This window comes from Triticum urartu, chromosome 1A (genome assembly GCF_056163025.1).
Source record: "Triticum urartu cultivar PI428250 chromosome 1A, HENAU_Tu73, whole genome shotgun sequence".
Taxonomy (NCBI): Eukaryota; Viridiplantae; Streptophyta; class Magnoliopsida; order Poales; family Poaceae; genus Triticum; species Triticum urartu.
The window spans coordinates 182,000,608-182,020,256 of NC_141873.1; the positions used below are offsets into that span (position 1 = coordinate 182,000,608).

The window sequence follows — 19,649 nt, forward strand, 5'->3', positions numbered from 1 at the left end:
TACATTGAGATCAGTGTGGATATTTTCTTTTTCTTTTTTTCTTTTCCGCTTTATGCTTGATTCACTCACTTAGATATACAATAACTAGAGCACATCTAGATGTGCCCTAGACACACCCTTTTTCATTATGCGCTCCGGACTGTATCCGGAAGACTACGTGTAGTAATTTTGTTGCTTAATTAATAAAGTGTCAACGTTCTAAAAAAAGAGTAATTGCCTTCTTGGCATACACAAAAATCGGGACACAGAAAAGGTAAGACCTGCACTATAGAGAAAGGCTTCTGATATCACGCTGCTGATCAGCAATCCCTTTCGCTAACCGCGAGGGCAGTGGAAGCAACTCAACTGGAGCTCCTGTGGAGGGTGCGCTTGTAAATTTTGGGTTAAACCACCTTCTTAATGTGAGGCCGTTGATCCTCATCCTCCCGTGGGACTCCTCGCCTTGATATTTAATTCCTAATCTTCTCAGCAGGGAGCCAACTGCTTGCCCGACTCTGTATGTCACAATCCAAATTAGTCTCTTCAGACTTATTGGACAAGTGCAAGGCACAAAAGAGAAATTCTATTTGACTCAGCAGATTATGATATTTGTAGATGTTGGCACAGTAGCTTTTCAAGCAAATGAACTAATCAGAGCTGAGACTAACTTAATAATTATTAAACGAAAATTTCTGATATAGTATAGGACAAGTATTCAAGAAATGAAATGTGATTTTCACCTTCCAGCAAGTTTAAGTGTTTTCTCCCTTTCATCAAGATCAACTTGTTTCTTTTCGGTGGGTAATAGAATTGTAACATTTGGTAACCTTGCACCTGCATGTCATAACGTGTAATTAGAACTAAGGGAGCAAGATGTGAATTACACTATAATTTTTTGAAGTCTTCTTCTATTTGCACATGGAAATCACACTACTATTTGGTAGTTGCTTGGAGGGTTCCTCCTAGAACTAGAAACTGGTGATTAATACTACCTCCGTCCCAAATTAGTTATCGCTGAAATGGATGTATCTAGACGTATTTCAGTGCTAGATACATCCGTTTGAGCGACAAGTAATTCCGGATGGGGGGAATACAAAGTTTATCAATAAGTTGCAAGTTCCTTATAATTCCCTAGATAGATTTGATTCAGCACAAGTCATCTAAGCCGCAGCAACTCGGAACCAGACAAAAAGATTGGGATAAATTGGACTATGTCAGAATAAATATCTTAGTTTACCAATAATGTTGTGTAAAACAGTTTCAGATTCTACATGTCTGCTTTGGCCGATTTAACAACAAATATTAGAAATATAATGTGTATTTATTATTCTTCAGACAGTTCTACAACAAATTTATTGTAGACAAAGTAATAAACTATTTTAGGCATCAAGGAATACTTTCGGATTCACCTGCAGCTAGTCGATGCTTCAAAGACTTAAATGTCGATAGAAGAGAAACCTGACAAATGTGAAGTATAAGTATGTACTATATAGTAAGTATTATATAGGTAAAATATTTTGGGCACTTAGGTGCCTGGGCACCCGGAGCGCCAGACGTTGGATCAATCCATGATCCATCCAATTCATATTGGGTTGTTGGTTTCTATAACCCGTTAGCAAGCCTCTCCAGGCAACAATTGGCAACCTTCCAAATTATTGTTGCATGTGCATGCTTCAATAATGTCTAGGTGGCTCAATGACATGACACCAGCTGAGATCGCTCCCAGCTTCTTTGAGATGCTGCGGCACAAAAGCATCTCTCTTCCCTGGGTGCTTCAGGGTATCCACTCAGGAGCATTTGCACGGCTCAGCAGGTTCACGAGTTTATCCATCTTTGGATGTTGACTCGGGAAGTCGGGACATACCCCTTTCACCTGAGGGTAAGGACATGGTCACGTGGCGGTGGACAGAGGATGACACATACTCCCTCCGCTCCGAATTACTTGTCTTGGATTTGTCTAGATACGAATGTATCTAGACTCATTTTAGTGCTAGATACCTCCGTATCTAGACAAATCTAAGACAAGTAATTTGGAACGGAGGGAGTACACGGCTAGCTCCGCATACGCCATCCAGTTTCAGGGCTCCTTTTCTCCGGTCCCAATATGTTTGGATGCCATCTTGAAGGCTGTCGGAGAATAAATGCCGGTTCTTTCTGTGGCTTCTCGCCAGGAGGCGAATTCTCTTCATGGGCAGGCTGTCGGAGAGGGGTTGGCTTAGTCAAGAAAACCACTGTGCCAAGAGCCTCCCCTCCCTCCCCCCTCTCTTTCTCACCATATACTCTCCCTCTCTAAAAGAATGCGCAGAGCTCCTACCATATACTACCTCCATCTGGAATTAGATGACGCTCAAACGGATGTATCTAGACGTGCTAGATACATCCGTTTGACTGTCAACTAATTCCGGACGGAAGAAGTATAAAAAAAGGTTGTATTACATATCACAATAATCCAACGCTTGTCAATTGCGCCTTCGACAAGCGATATGCGGCCGGAAGAACATATTGCTTCGTTTCCATCGTCTACTTGCTGAGACGTAATATAATATGTAGAATGTATGAATATGAACTATGCATGATGCATTGGCTGACATCATGGCCATCTTTTTCCTGGCTATCTATAAGAATATTAACATATACTCCCTCTGTCCCAAAATTCTTGTCTTAGATTTGTCTAAATACAGATAGTCTGATACAGCAATTAAAAGTGCTTATATAGTTATATATACTCCTTACTAGCTTCAATTAGAAGTACATGTACTCCCTACTTAATATCACAATTCAAAGTATATATACTTCATAAGCGTACTGCTATACACCGTAGTACCTTTTATAAGAATAGTACTACCTCTGTCCAGAGTTAGTTGTCGCTAAAATGGATGTATCTAGATGTATTTCAGTGCTAGATACATCCGTTTGAGTGACAAGTAATTTCCGGACAGAGGGAGTAGTATATATACTCCATATTGGTGAGCTACATGGAAACATCCATAGATCGATGATTGCTAACCCCCCTATGATGCATGTATGACATCACATATGCAGCACATACGTACTCCCTCCGTCCGAAAAAGCTTGTCCCTCAAATGAATGTATCTAGCATCAAGTTAGTGCTAGATACATACATTTGAGGGACAAGCTTGGGGCAAACTTTTTCGGACGGAGGGAGTATATATTTATATTTGTCATATAAACATACTCCATGCATATGACGTTATCCATAATGTTTGCAAAAATCTCCATCCCAGAAATATCTGTATATTCTACATACTCTAGTGCCTAGAAAAAAGGATTATACTATGCTTCCGAATCAACTATGTACGTACGACGCACTTAATATTTATGGTTGTTTCTACCACAAGCACTAAGTAGTAAGTATGTACACATAATCCCAGTGCTAAAATTATACACGCACACCACAGCTCAATATTTCAAAGGTTAGGTGTTGAATCGAACAGGTGTAACACTGGCCTAATAATATATAAAGGCACTCTGGGGTAGCCAAAGTAAACTAGACAAAACTAGTAAGCTAGACACAAGATCATGAAGGGGATGCTCCGAGTGTCCATGGTAGGGGGACTGGACCGGCCGTGGTGGGATGGTCGAGATGCGTCTAATGGTTGTAGATTTAGCACATGGAAAGGAGCACTCATAGTCATGTCCTGGGGATGTAAAAATTAATTGTTGAACCTCGTTATCAAACATCGCTTCTCCGTCTACTTTCCGCAATGGCCTAATCGCATAAATTCAAACAAGAGTGCTAAAGTAGTTTTCATGAAAGTAACATGCAATAAGAAAAAAGAAACCTCGGCTGTGTAGATGTTTGACTTTCTTGCATCAATGACAATTTGACTATATTTTGTGGAAGTGCTTGCAACTGCTCCTAACAAGCCACCTTCCTGTGACAATAAATGCTGCTTTAATACCTAAAGAATACTGAAATGGAATCATGGTTTCATAGAAAGATAGCATCTCTACCTCCAATACTGAAAAAGCACGAATATCATATTCACCGAATCCTTCCAACAGTGAATTTGTATTGGGGTGATGTGGCATATCACAACTTATTCCCATATTATCAATGAAAGTGGTTTTCAATGAACTGTCATGAGGAAACCTCAAACAACCCAGCACTTGAGATAAAACATCGCTTGAGGGTAGCAGACCAGCGGTGATTGCCTGACGGAAAACCATAATTGCTGAGGATGTCCTACAAAGGAATCAACAAATATAAGCTTCTGACAAAGAAAACTACAGAACTGATTATATATATGGTACCAGTAATAATTGAAGTTTATATCTATTGATTCCATATTAGAACCCAATTGTACTCCATAGCATGATGCCTCTTTCCTGATTGGATATGGATTCAAGCCGTAGATTGTCCTCTATGTTCCCTCCATACCATAGCACGCATAGGCCTAACCAGTAGTAGAACAGCAGTCCAGTGACTGAGACTCGGCGGCAACCCATATTTCTCCGTGTTCCTCTCCAGTATCTTGTCAGTGAAGCAGAACTCCATGCTCGCAAACAGTTGCCCACATGCGGGGAAATATCTAGGGTGATAGTACGAGGGGACAATATGGCTTGGATGCGAGCTGGAGGTTAGCTATGGGATAGAGCAGACAATGAGCAGTTTGCTGAGATCGGGGACCTAAAAAAATTCGATTGGGAGCACGAGTTGCAGGTGCAGAAAAAATACCTAGGGCGGTAATACCATGTTAGGAAATAAGCAACTTGTATTTCCAGGTGGCCTGATATATACACATGTACAGGTGTGGAATATATGCAGAAACCCCGTATACAGCTGGATATTACACGGCAAATATATACAACTCTAACAAATATGAACGAGGCTTTGATAAAGATTAGGGTAAACAGTGTGCCCTTAGGACCCCACACCGCTTATTTATAATGTCAACCACCAAGATTACGAGTTTAGAACTGTACCAACTCAGACTCCTTCTAAACAACAAACCAGACACTTAATGGGCTCGGGTAATACTAATACCAGTAACCAATAATAACTTCTCAACACTTTACCTCATGGGTAAAGGTAGGAGATCAATATACTCAAACTAAAGCATGACTAACAAAATAATCTAAGATGTACCTTGCAATTCAGTTCACGTTTTAAAAAAACGCAGTCTTTCCTAGTAGTGGATTCCTATGGTAAAGCTTGCATCTATAAGATCTGAATGTATTGCTAAGTTGCAATTTTACGTGTATCTGTAAACATGAGCTATAGAATACTACTTAATAACAATGAATTGACTAAAGTTACAACATAAACTACATATTAACAAGAATCTTGGCATGCAAATTTATTTGAATTTATAGAGTCCAGCAATGCGTGTACCATTTATTGTCAATCTGTGGCTTCCCTTGGTTGAATCTGACAATGATGTTGCCAAGTGAAAGATCATAGGAAAACATTTGTAGACATAAACCTGAAGAAAAAGGTATTCCATTATGAACGATTGCCACCAAAAGGAAAAACAGTACACAGATGAAAAATAACTGCTAGCAGCAGTAGACACAAGAAAGGTAAAAACAGGTCAGTTCAGCACAAAATGAAAATTCCAGTTCTTCCATACAGTACCAACCAACAAAACTTACCAGTAAGACAACCGACAATGGTGGGATTGAGGCCAGTACCATCTACTTTTAGTTGCTCAAATAAATCAAGAGCTAGTTGTGCTTCACCATTTCTGCAGGTCAACTGTTAGTATCTCAAGAATATCATGAGAATAGTCTGAAACGACCAGTGCTTGCTATACTTTACCTTTCGCAAGCCACACATAAGACCGAATAGGTTATCTCATTTGGACGGACACGTAGTTCCTTCATCTCATTAAGGACCTCAGCAGCTTTTAAAACTTGATCGCCGTCACCTGCAATTTCATCATGTAGTTAACTAAAGCCTGAAATCATTGTTCTTTCCAAGTTCAAAGATAGGAGTAACAAAATAAGAAGTTGGAGGAAATGAAATACATGCATGTTCAAGGAAAGAATTGCATGAAGAACCTATATTTGAAGTATAATACATTAGGTCCCTTAATTCGAAAATTAACTTGGCAGGTTTGCAAACTCATTGTGGAGTGCCACTAGCATGCCTAAATTTTCAAATTGAATCATTTAAGAAATTCTGATTCAGCTAAACTTGTGAATTGATCTTGTCACAGTTGACATATAACACTTAAATAAGATAGTGTATGTGACAGTTGACATATTTGGGACCATACCAAGTTCACATTCAAGTTTAGTGGTAACAAGCTGCTAGAAGTGTAGGGTCATCTGGTGCAACTCTCTCTTTAAGAAAATAATAGGTAGTAAGTGAACAAATATTTTGCATTTCCTTCTAAGAGTACACATACAGAGGGAAGTAATTAAAGCATTCATCATCGGGACTGTTGGAATTAATTTGATAGCCTTGATCTCCTCAAATAGCTGCAGCGCCTTTTTCCAGTCCTTGGCCTGATACAATGGCGATCAGATCAGGATGAGCAAAAGAAAAACTCTGATAATAGAAATGGTTTCAGATCAAAAGTACATGGATGCAAGCTGAATACAGAGCTAAGTATGTAATGTGCAACTTCTAGGACTACTATAGACACAAAAGTCAAAATTCAATCCTTTAGGTAATTTTCCATCAAACAATCTGCCAAAGAACTTACATTGCAGCAAGCACCCATACAGGAACTGTATGCCATGATTCCAACATGAAATCCCTTTGCTCTTACATCTTTGATTATTTCAAAAGCAGCATCAGCCCTCCTAGCGTGGCCGGCCACATCAACTAGAGCACTCAGAAACATCTGTAGTACATGGCATTAAGCAAAGAGAAAAGTCAAATAGGCTGTAGGGGGGGAGCACATTACATATCCCTTAATGTTTCCACTAAACATTAACACCTCATCAGGTTGAACTCCGATCTTGTTCATATCTTCATAGATCTTCAATGCAAACCCTAAATCGCCAGTCAAGCTACAGCTTCTCAGTGCAATTGTGTAAACTTCTGGAGTACCTTTTATACTGTACTCCTGAAGCATTTTGTAAACCTCACGAGCTCGATCGGCCTACACAACAGAATGGTTTCGAGAACTTGATTTTCAATATAGGAAGCATATTTTCTGCTTTGCATTTCTGAAAAGAAATTAGTCTGTAAAAAACACCTGGCCAGCCTGAATACATGTCTTCATGAGTGCTCCAACTGTGACATGATCAGGAAGAATTGGCTTGCATCCTTTCGATTCTGAGGATTCTGCTGTCATTTCTGATAAAACATCAAAAGCTCGAGCAACAGCTCCAGATTCACCACATGCACTGATCAAAGCGTTGAAGACAACTCGATCTGGCTTCACCTTCTACTGCAAGTACGACCGAGTAAGTTCATCAAGCATGAAGATGCTTGCAGAGGCTTATTAATTGAACAATTTCTTCACATCTACAGCACAACGACTCGAAAAAAAAAACATCTACAGCACAAGTGAAATGAAGCACATCTAGCATAAAAATTCCTGAGTGAGCCTAGCTCACTTGGCTAGGAGAGTGAACCCAGCAACCCAGGTTCAAGTCCTCACAGATGGGAGTTCGGGCTCTTATTATTTCAAAAAAAAAAAACTGTATGGGCCTCCCTTACCACTTCCCTTTATGAAAACATAAAAATTCATGAGATAGAACAATTCACCTTTGAACTCATGATCCCGTAAGCACCAAATGCTTTTGCTATTTGCCCAGCTTTAGCACAGCCATCAATTAGTGCACCGTATGTGTTAACATTTGGCTCTATTCCAGCACTAACCATCTCATGGAAGACCTAAAATATAAGTGCAGAATAATGGATAACATGAGGTACAGTATCAAGATATAAATGGAACCCCCACATATGAATTTGTTTTTTGTTATGAGCAAAAACTGTAGGGGAGGCCCCGACAGTAAAATTTCATGAAAATAGAGAATATTTACTAGGATGTATACACGGCAAGAAAATAACGGCTCCCACCTCCCAGTGCTACATGCTACATTGAACAAGAGAGGCCAGAAGAAAAGCTTAAACCCGAGTGTAGAAGTGCATGCTCTAGCCAATGCAACCAAAAGACCGATCTGATGGAAGAGACTAGGCAGCACATTATACGTCAACACTCCCCCTCACGTGTGGCTCCCTCGGGCCTAAACATGGACCGAAAGTGGGCTGCAATTTAATTGCGTCAGCCGGGTCTTGAACTCAAGACCTCTTGGCTCTGATACCATGTTAGAAGGGAGAGAGGGATTTGATGGAATAGTTCGTTGTATTGCTTGAGCCTCGTGGGCATATATATATATATATATATATATATATATATATATATATATATATATATAGGAGTACAAAGTCATCTTGGAGTACAAGGCAAGGTAGAATAAATCATACGCTATCCTACGTTTCCTAAATAACAATGACACTCAACACCGAGGGTTGTTGGGTGGGCCCCTCTCCTCTCACCCCTCCAGACCCAGCCCCCGCACCATCGCCGGCGCCTTCCTGCCCGGCCCCTGCCATGGCCAAGCGCCCCCCCCCCCCACACACACACACACACAGCTCATCAGCTCCGACGTCCATCATTGGTGCAACAACCCACCCCCCTCATGACTCAGACAAGCCACCACCAGCAACCTCCAACACCGCAACAACAGATAGTTGAAGGAGAAGGAGCGGACGAGGAGATGCTGGCAAACTCCAAGAAGAAGGCATCTGAAGCCCCTGGAACTTCCAGCCCGAAGCAACACCAGAACATGCAAACTCTATGGATAGTCCGGAACCTCCCCGGAACTTCGGGCCTGCCATGGAACTTCCCGCCTCGATGACCCCAAGGCGTGCCAACTCTCTGGATAGCCCGAAACTTCCGGCCTACCTATGCGCAGTGAGTAGGACCACGGCCCATGTACCCCTTCCGCCAACCTAGACTATAAATACTCGTCTTCTATGTCCGTTTTAGGGTTAGCAAAGCATAGATGAAGAACTAGAGAGAACTTTGCTCATATCTACCCCTCTCCTTTGGAGATCAAGGCCTCCCTTGGAGAAGAATCCCTAGTGGATCATCAAGACCTCCTCTTGTGGAGAAGAATCCCCATCGTAGGATTGTCAAACCCTCATCTCGTCTTGGATTTGAGATGAACCATACTCTTGTTCCAAATTCCCTTTGTTGGTTTGTACTCTTGTAGATCTTGTGTGATTGTTGATCTAGTGGATGTGTGATTTGGACTTGTCTTTGAGTGTTTCCTCGTGTGATTTGTGTGCTCCTATTGAATCCCCCTCCAAGTTGTGAAAGATTAGGCCATCTAGGGTCCCTACCCTACATCATACCCCCTATGTATCTCCTTCTCCGCATCCAAAATACGACTGGACTCTGCCCCCATCGCTGCTCTTCTTCAAGCTTCATGCAACGGTAAAGCTCATGACTTCTATGTTGCCCAGCTAAATGAGCTAGCCTTCCATTTCCACGCCGTCCTGGCCGAGTTTCTCCTCCAATAGGAAGAAATACACCACCGAAACTTCTACTCCTTCCAGCCAATCCCCACCACCGCCGAGCCGAGCCAACCACTCAACAGCCACACTCCTCCCAAACGCTATCTCAGCTATTGCAGATCCCTCATGATCTAGGAGGAGGATTTATCCAACACATCGCTTGACTTGCTACACGACCAGTGTTGGCACTGCCCCGTTCATCCTGTCGGCGGCCCCATTTGTCCGACATTTGGGGTCGGTTGATGGTGTTCCACCGCCTCTTGGATTGACAGCTGTGACCGCCGCCTCCTCCCGCGTGAGTGGTTCAGGTCATCAAGGTCCCGACGGCAACGTACATCCTCGCTACATTCCGCAGCACCACCATGATAGGGACCACCGTGAGAATGGGTTTCACACTGGCGGTAGAGTTCACAACGGTCATGACTAGGCCTCCGGCAACGGGGACATGCTGTGGGACCTCACCCGGTCTTCGAGCCGACCGGATGGCAATTTTGGTGGGCACAGTCAACGCCCATCTCCGTCGCTGCCTCTCACGTCACACTCCCCTCTACCCGGGACCCCGCCTCTAACGCCCATGTTCAGGCACATGAAGCTGATGCGGCCAACCGTCTAGTTGTCACTGACACTAGCTTTCAGCAGGCAGTTGTGACTAGGCGCAGCGAGTTGCACACAAACCTCGACGTGGCTATCGTGCCTCTCCTGGAGGAATCCTCCACCATGCGAGAATGGATGTGTCAGGTGGCTGCTTTCATGGAGCGCACACCAGCTTTAGTCGCCGGGCTCGGCCTCTTCACACCAGTCACACATGGCGAGCTCACCGATGTCCGCAAAACTTGCACCCTCTCTGGTCTCGGCTGATGCTGACTCTTAGTGGGCCCCCAGCTTCCGCCTCTGTTGTTGGGCCGGACCTGCGCTTGGGCCTGCTGCCGCACCACCAGCCTCTCTTGGAGCCCATGGGCCATTTGGAGATGCTCAGATAGCCCACCTGGAATGAAGCCCCGGGTAGGTGAAAGGAAAGTAGGCAATTTTAGGGCAAATCGACGGATCCCTACTCAAACACTTTTAGGCCTCCAATGCAGACCTCTACTTTGGGTCAGATGCGTCTGGACGTCCGCTCCAAGGCCGTCTCCAAATCGAGGGGCAGAGTAGGGACTCTGACAGCCTGGACCCACCCATTTTGACCGCGGACAACCACATCGCCACCCAATGGGATTTCCCTCCAGCCGCCTCGCCTTCCCAAAGATGTTCCCCACCAGCCCCTTCCCCTCTACTTTGATCCGATGCTGATCACCTCCCCTAGCCACCTAATGCACTTTGGATCAAAATCAGCAATGGCGTGGAGCAACCATCGCGATGTCTATATCATCAGGTGTTTGTCATGCCGCCGCCAAGAGCAAGCCACCGCTACCAAGGGAGAGAAGGCCACTGCAGCCCAAGCCAAGCAGGAGGAGGCGCTCGCCGCTCCACACCAAGCAGAGGTGCACTCCGCCAATCACGGCGCCCATGCAAAGGAGGAGGTGCTCGTTGCCCGTCACTTTGCCAGAGCCAAGTACGAGAAGTGCAAGGCCTGTGATGCTCACGATCGAGCGGAGCAGCAGTAGGCAATCACTAGGAAGAACCAACACGACACATGTTTTATGCTAGAGAGGAAGCCGTCGCCCCATCCGCACCAGCCGTACCAGCAGCCGCATTCGAGGATGTCCTCTTCGATGTGTCCAAGGTAGGTATCCTCCAGGGCTCCGGCCATGGTGATCATTGATTGGTTCTAGTCTATCTATTTGTCTGCCAAATGTAATGTTGAACATCTAATTTATATTGAAGATGTTGCACTCTGGGGCAATTTTGAGTGCTAGCGTGGATGGTCGGCGCCCGCCTAGCTGTCTACCCTTATTGTTCTGCAAAAATAAACTGTCTACCCTTACATCCCAAAAAGCCTGCCTTGCGCATGCGCTGAGGTGGACCGCTCCCCTTTCGGGACGCGCACGAGGGCACCAATTTCTATCTCTCTCAACCCCTCTTTTCCTAGAGTGGGGCCCACACATTGTGGCTTTTTTCTTAACGTTTTCTCCTTGTGCATTGAAAGTTCTTTCCAAATTTGAAATTGGATGAGTTTTATTAAGTAGGTAAGCCCCCCAAATTCAAAAGTTAATGATTTCTGAATTTTGGAAGTTCAAAAATTCTGAAAATTCATTTTTTTCAGAAGTTCAAATTTGAAATTTCTGAAAGTTTAAAATCCCGAAAGTTGAGTCCAGATTTTTCTGAACGGAAAATCTAAGGGCAGCATCAAGTTCAATTTTACTTATGCATCCTTGTCTTCCCATGTTGCGGCATCCCATTGGCATTTTTTCCTAATAGAGAGCAAAGGCATGCATGCATTAATCTCCCACCTAACACTTACATCATTGCATTAATTGCTAAGTTCCAATTTTCAAGATCATTTATCTCACAAATTGTTAATCTGGTTAGCCTTCTTCACCAGTGAGTTCATCTCGACGAGGCCATCAAAACAAGGTCCCATGTTGTTGTTAAGCTTCATGCACTAGCCAACGCAACCAAAAGTCCGAACTGATGGGAAGGGCTAGTGCAATCCACATATACTGTAACACCCCCTCTCACGTGTGACAGGGAAGGCAAGTCAACACATGCAACCGGAAGAGAGCGACGGCGCGCGAAACTCATGTATGACTTAAGAGGCCTCTTCATGGACACAAAGGGGGGCTACCAGCAATTTTTAATAAATTGCGAAAGCCAGGACTTGAACTCAAGACCTTAGCTCTGATACCATGTTAAGCTTCATGCACTAGCCAACGCAACCAAAAGTCTGAACTGATGGAAAGGGCTAGTGCAATCCACATATACTGTAACAGTTGTCATGTTTCGGTGGAAAAAATTAGTCGGCACTAGTTCTCAGGGTATGTCAACATAGTTGGCATGTTAGCAGTGAACAGTTGTCACGATAATTATGTACATTTACCAGGCAATAGTTGTGTGTGTTTTTATACAATGCAATGTTTACGCATAGCAAGAGAGTTAGTTTTCAGGTGTTACCAACAAAAGAGGGCGGCATCAACCCACACAAGTACCATGAAGCAATATCTATACAGGTGTGTATTGAAGTTTTACTAACCTGGCAAGTACTCGCAACTAAGTGGCAATAACCTGGCAAGTACCTAAGTGACAAGAATCTGGCAAGTACTAACGAAAAAAAGTTGTCAAAACATGCTGACATGGGAGGATCATCAATCGGCTTAATGGTTTAAGAGATAACTTTTCTGAAAGGTTAAACATGCATTTTCTGGAAGTTACCAGAACAAGAAAGTTGCAATATACAGAAAGTGCCAAATGTAGAAAGTTGCTAAAACGGGAAAATTTTGTGTCTGAAACCGACCACACTTCTTCTGGTGGGCGGTTGACCGACAACCCCCTTTACAGAAAATCAGGCCAGCTAAATTGGCCAATTTGTCCTCCGGAATTGATGTGAAGGATGAAGGACTTGTGAAAATTAACCCGAAGCCAACAGATCGACCAAAGCTTTCCAGAAGGCATTTGAGACATAGAAGTTGAACAGAACATGTTTGCATCACAAAACAATAGGGAAGTCCTCACCGAAATGCAGAAGATCGAGGTACAAAGCCTTGCTGGTAATTGCTTGCAGAAGATCAGCAGCACACGAAGACGAGGGGAGAAAGAGGTCCCCCCTTACCTAAAGCCATGCTGGCAAAATTTCTTGCTGGCAACACCATTAAGAAGCACAGCAAAAGTGCAAGAGCCGAGGAGAGAGTTGATCCATCCAATCCTCAAAGCCATAGTTGTTAAGCATGGAGATGATCGTGTAGTGTTCCACCGTGTCAAAAGATTTTTCAAAGTCGAGCTTAAAAACGACAATGTTGTTGACGTGTACATGTGGATTGCCTAGCCTTTCCATCAGTTCGGACTGTTGTGTTGGCTAGTGCATGAAGCTTAACATGGTATCAGAGCTAAGGTCTTGAGTTCAAGTCCTGGCTTTCGCAATTTATCTAAAAATTGCTGCTGCCCCCCTTCGTGTCCACGTATAGGCCTCTTGAGCCATACCTCTTGAATCTATCCACGTGTTGACTTCCCGCGTCACACGTGAGAGGGGGTGTTGACGTGTATATGTGGATTGCCTAGCCCTTTCTATCAGTTCAGACTTTTGGTTGCGTTGGCTAATGCATGAAGCTTAACAAATGTATGTCTTAGACTGATGACACTTGTGAAGGAATTCGAAGCTCCGCGCGAGGCAGTCTTTGATCATGCAACATTTAATGAAACCAGAGAGAGAATGACTTTCTAAAGGCAATTGGAACAAATTTTAGTGATAAGCTTAATACAAGAATTCAGGAGGGAGATAGGGAGATAAACACCACGACCCTCAGAGTTGGAATTTTTTGGAACAAGGGTGATGAAGGAATCATCAATACTTTGCAGGTTGACCGACCCATCAAAGAAGTCTTGGACTAGTTTATTAAAGTCATTTTTTATAATATCCCAATATTTTTTGGTGAAGAGACCGTTACAACCATCAACTGGATTGCTAGCAAACCGCACAATAAGTTTCCTCAAACGAGAAAGAGACAGAGAGAGCCTCAAGATCATCAATCTGCTGAACAATGGTGCTAAGATCAAAATAATAGTAATCCCCATGAGGTTGGAAAAGGTAGAGCAAATGATGGCCGCCTTCCCCTCATGGTCACAAACAGGAGCTGGCACTGTTAATAAGGGTGAGAATTTGATTGTCTTATGTGCTTACCTCAAACATCGCATCAACTTTTCCACACTTTGCACAAGTTGATATCAATGTGGTGTAAAGTTTACAATCGGGTTTTAGCCCAGCCTCCTTTAGGAGCACCATAACTTGGAGGGCCCCTGTAAAGGTAAAACCATTTGGTCATACTCAATTCTCATCTTCTACTCGAGCACATCTGACAAGAAAAGCTGATGAGTTACCTTCAAAATCTTTTGAATTAGCACAAACCGATAAAAGCATATTGAAGGTGCTCATTTTCGGATTTTCAATCAATCGGCAGAAGCGAACAGCTTCCATAACAGCCCTTTGTTTTTTACATGCACTCAAAAAGCTGGCATGGTGGATCTAAGAAACAGATGTAAATGAGAAATTTGAAGAGTACATTACAAAAGCTAAACCATAACAGGTAATTAATCACCTTCTTCGTATCAAGCAATCCCTTCTGCTCCATGCTTTCCAACAAATCCACACAGTCCTTCAACCTGACAATACCAAATTGATGTGTCAACTGAAAAACTGATATGTGGAAAGATTACATTTGAATGGATATAACATACAGTAACTTAAGGCCTGCTCTGGGACAATATGTTAAAATCATCTACCAAATATTATACCTTCCATCTGTTAAAGAACTCTTGTATCGCCTCATGTAATCTGATGTATCCACTGTGCCGTTTATTCCAGCTGTTGTCGCTGGAATGAATTTATCTAGATTCTCTTTGTTCAGTATATCAGAAATACTCCAGCCAATAGTTTTTGCATCATCATGGTCTTTCACTGCTTTCTGTTGTTTGCTGGCAGGACCCTCCCTTAAGCATGCAAATAGAGCTAATTTCCCTGAATATAGAGTATGCTCATAAGGAAAGGGAAGAAATCACGGATATCAGCAGAAGTGCCAAGAAGAGTGCTTAAATTCCAAAGTTAAACCTGGTGTCAGATGAGAGCCCCCTACATATGAATCAGCAAACTCAATTGCTTTTCTTGGTCTGAACAAATTTCCAATACTGGCTTGCGGAACAAAATTGAGAGGGCATTCCACTGTTCTTTTGAAGGATGAAAGAGATGTCAAATCAATATTTTCATCATCATTACTCTGATGGCATCGAAGTAAATGAGCATTGTTGCTGTTTGTTTGGCTGTCACCAAGACCATTGCCATTTTGAGCATCTTTCTGTAGTTCTGAAAGGGATAAAAATTGGTATGAGAGCCCACCTTGCCAGCCAATTCTGTTAGAGACATACTTGCTTTTATGTTGTCCTGGTGGACCGGAATAAGACGTTGCAAGAACATCCATAACTTTTTTTGTAGAATTTCTTTTTTCTGCTGAAGTTGAGCAACCAACTTCTTCTTGCCGAGATACATCAACTAATGTGTGTAACATTGCCCCTGGATTAGTTACAGAAACCGCCTGTGTTGTCTTATTTACAGGATATATGCACGAAATACTAGCCCGGCACTCCAATTCATTAATAGTCATTCCTTCAGAAATAGATAGCTCTGAAAAGCTATTTTCATGAGTTGCACAACATGCATCATTACTATCATGTACGGATTGGGTTGTTGTTCCGAGGGCCTTGTTTACATTGCTTTTGACCTGTGTATGTAAAACCTGACAAATATTGAAGATGACTGCAAGTTAGAAAACAACTACCAGACACAGCGAATCACATTTCATTCGTCAAATTAAGACTAACAACAACAACAACAACAACAACAACAACAACAACAAGATCTCGAAACCTAGTTATGGTTCTGGCACGTGGATAGCTAACTTTTACGCACCACTGTCCATGGCTAGTTCTTTGGTGATATTCCAGTCCTTTAGATCACTCTTTATGGACTCCTCCCATGTCAAGTTTGGTCTACCCTGACCTCTCTTGACATTATCATCACGCTTTAGCCGTCCGCTATGCACTGGAGCTTCTGGAGGCCTATGCTGAATATGCCCAAACCATCTCAGACGATGTTGGAAGCTTCTCTTCAATCGGTGCTACCCCAACTCTATCCTGTATATCATCATTCCAGACCCAATCCTTTCTTGTGTGGCCACACATCCATCTCAACATGCGCATCTCCGCTACACCTAACTGTTGAACATGTCGCCTTTTAGTCGGCCAACACTCAGTGTCATACAACATGGCGGGTTGAATCGCCCAGAAGCTTGGCACCACTTCATCCACCCGGCTTTCATTTGATGGCTCACATCTTTATCGATATCACCATCCTTCTGCAGCATTGACCCCAAATATCGAAAGGTATCCTCCTGAGGTACCACCTGCCCATCAAGGTTAACCTCCTCCTCGTGCCTAGTAGTACTGAAACCGCACCTCATGTACTCAGTTTTAGTTCTACTAAGCCTAAAACTTTTCCATTCCAAGGTTTGTCTCCATAGCTCTAACTTTCTATTAACCCCCGTCCGACTATCATCGACTAGCACCACATCATCCGCAAAGAGCATACACCATGGGATATCTCCTTGTATATCCCTTGTGAAGCATCCATCACCAAAGCAAAAAAGATAAGGGCTCAAAGCTGACCTCATTCAATCAATGAACACAATTTCATTTTATTTGTGAGAAATAGCAAGCAATGCTAATTTTCAAGGATACATCTATGGTAGACGTATCAGTAACATAGAAGAGAAATGCCAAGATGGCTACATCGTCATTTTGCAAGCAACACGATGACCACACCACGGCCCAAAACTCCTCATGCTGATTACTCGCTATCCGACAACGCTGAATGATGGATAATGCAAGTGATTAGGCTTTCAGTAATTTTATAAGCCTATGCCGATTCGAGAAGCGTGATGAGGATAGTCTTGCCAATTGTAAATCTTACCAATGACTCTAATATCCCTAAGCTTAACTAACGGACTCTCGTTATGGAAGGGCTTAATGGGAGTAAAAGACACTTCTATACAACTGGGCTCGTTTAGTGTGGAGAATAGTGAATAATTGAGATTTGGGGAGGATAAACGTATCGGGGACATGCAGTTTTCAGATATGTACCCACAGCTATTCCGCACAGTTGCCTCTGTCATTGGAGTGCCTAATCCGCTGATTGATTTCCGTCAGGCTCTCATTCGCCAAAATTTAATAAACTGAAATGAGATCGTACTGAGAGTTCTAGGGATGCAACTAACTCTGGAACAGGACCCTTTAGGTGGGATCTTCTTCAGACAGACAAGGGTGTTTTCTGTACACTTCATATATGCGGCACTAATGGATATGTGGTCAGGTTCCGATGAAAACGGAAATCAAAGTATTCATCTGGTTTCTTTGCAGACAAGTAGTCCTTATGAAGGACAAATTGGTTAAGCGCAAATGACAAGGGGGCACTCATTGTAGTTTTTATTACAAATAGAAAAGTATACAACATTTTTTACTTGATCGCAGTTTGGCACAAATTGCACGGCATGCTGTGTAGTGAGCCTTTAATATCACACCACATTGTAGTAGTATTTCTAATATATTTGGCTCTTGGTTACAGGGGGGTGACAAATCTCTAGGAACACTAATTGTGGCCGGGGGTTACAATGGTGTTTTGGTCTATTTGGCTATGCAGAATTGATTTTATTTTTGACAAAAAGAAAGTTCAATGTTGTATGCAGGTGCTACTCTCGTGTACCAGTTGGCTACAGTCATGGGCGTTGTTATAGAAGGTGCAACATAAGGAGCTGATGTGGCTTCACGTCAAGCAGCTCACATAGATTACCAGGGAGTTTATGTCCCGGTTCGGATGGCATGCGACTGATAGGCTCCTTAGTCTTTAGAGTTGTCTTGATTTACATGTTTCTACCAACTGTAGTTGGGATGTTTCATTGTCTTGGTTTTACCGTTTCTGGCGAGGCCATTGTTTGGTAAATTTATAATAAACATGTAATAATTGGGCTGTATGCATATCGGATGTAGAGGTCGGGGTAATAAAGCTTCCATTATCTCCAAAAATATCCCTAAGTCTTCAATCAAGGGATAGCAACTGCTCTAATGCCTTAACCTCAGAATTACCAATATCTATAGAAAAAGGAATCAGCACTGGCAAATTTGGATCCAGCCTTTGGACTTAAGACATTACCGATAGCATTGACATCACCAACACTTGTCCCCAATAAACTTTCCTGTCTTCGAGGAGTAAACATCGGAAAACTAAAATTTCTCGAATTGCACTTAGATGGCCCAGAACTGGCATCTTTCTAATATGGATGTGATTGGTTTTAAAGTCAAGAAAATTCTATTTATTCTGTTAAAAAATACGACCACTTGTGTACTGTACAGAAAACACACTTATATTAGAAAAAATGGGTACAATCTTTTCTCTTTCTTGTATGATCGTGTCTTTGTACAAAAATTTACATGCACTTTGATGCTCTAGTCTCTGAATGCTTTGGAGAATTAGCAAATCCGTCTTATTTAATGTGCATGCGCGATAATCTAAGTTACGGTGCATATGCATATATACTAAAGAGGAGCCTGAGTTCAATTCAAATCATTCTTCAAAGAGCAGAACTAAGGTAAGAGGGATAAAACTAGTATCAAGAAGAAGCACACCTCCGGAGATTCCCTATGCATTGCGCCGCGCCACCTGAGCCAAACCAGCTGTAAGGCGGCGAGGAGAGCGGCCGCGGCGACCACCGAGCCGCCTAACACGTCCAGCGCAGTGGAGGACGAGCCGCTGAGAGAGCATGCCACCGGGCGGCGGGCACGGTACCCCAGCTCCAGCCTCCGTTGAGGCGGAGGCCGCAGCAGGAGCCCTCCCCCGCCGGCGCGGCCGTGCCGGCGGGCGGAAGGGTAAAGAGAGAGGAAGCAAGGGGGGGGAGTGAGTAGGGTGAGAGCTTGAGGCGTAGAGGCGGAGGCGGAGACCTCCATGGGGAACGGGGAAGGAGCAGAGGAGAATGGCGGGGTTTAGGATCGAGGATGATGATGAGATGATGAGTTTTATCCGGAGTTTGCGAGGCGCTCCGCGTCTGTGGTGCGGAGGAAGTCCTTCAAATTAGTCCAAGGCGACCCATTTTTCTTTTTAACAACGACATTCTTTGTTGAATTTGTTGGTTTATTAATAGCCTCCATGAGTGTGAAGGCCCCACTCAGAATAGCCACAATGAAGAGTAACATACACTAGTACATACATATATTCCTAGAATATGTTACTATCTTCATAGTGGACAGTAACATAGGTGTGGTGTCATGCAAAGCTCCATTTGTTAGGTTATAGACTCATACTGCATTGGGACATGTGATGTTACAGTAACTAGCTAAGTTACTAGAACTACCTCTCTCTTCATTAACTCATTGCCACACAGACAAATTTGCTGAGTTGGACTTGAAGTTACTGCTGAAATTACTCCCATTGTGGCTAGTCTCAGTATCCGCCGTCCACAAAATATATTTACTATCGTTA

General features: G+C 43.1%; 1 protein-coding gene across 2 annotated transcripts; it reads right to left on the reverse strand.

The window, feature by feature from the left end:
* Positions 1–74: 74 nt before the first annotated feature.
* Positions 75–19,210, reverse strand: MRL1 (Pentatricopeptide repeat (PPR) superfamily protein). Of its 2 annotated transcripts, XM_048717773.2 has the most exons (19): positions 18,800–19,208; positions 15,177–15,858; positions 14,864–15,086; positions 14,668–14,731; positions 14,450–14,594; positions 14,253–14,368; positions 7,667–7,795; positions 7,152–7,343; positions 6,891–7,055; positions 6,654–6,794; positions 6,354–6,453; positions 5,762–5,870; positions 5,596–5,687; positions 5,336–5,426; positions 3,955–4,186; positions 3,783–3,875; positions 1,389–1,437; positions 720–813; positions 75–494 (listed from the first exon to the last, which is right to left on the reverse strand). In XM_048717773.2, the coding sequence occupies exons 1-19, from the start codon at positions 19,115–19,117 to the stop codon at positions 266–268; spliced, it is 3,264 nt and encodes a 1,087-aa protein (XP_048573730.1). In that variant the 5' UTR covers positions 19,118–19,208; the 3' UTR covers positions 75–265. The 2 variants fall into 2 exon arrangements, with proteins under 2 accessions (XP_048573730.1, XP_048573742.1); XM_048717785.2 differs by lacking the exon at positions 1,389–1,437 and having other exon boundaries at positions 159–494; positions 18,800–19,210.
* Between the last annotated feature and the right edge of the window lie 439 nt (positions 19,211–19,649).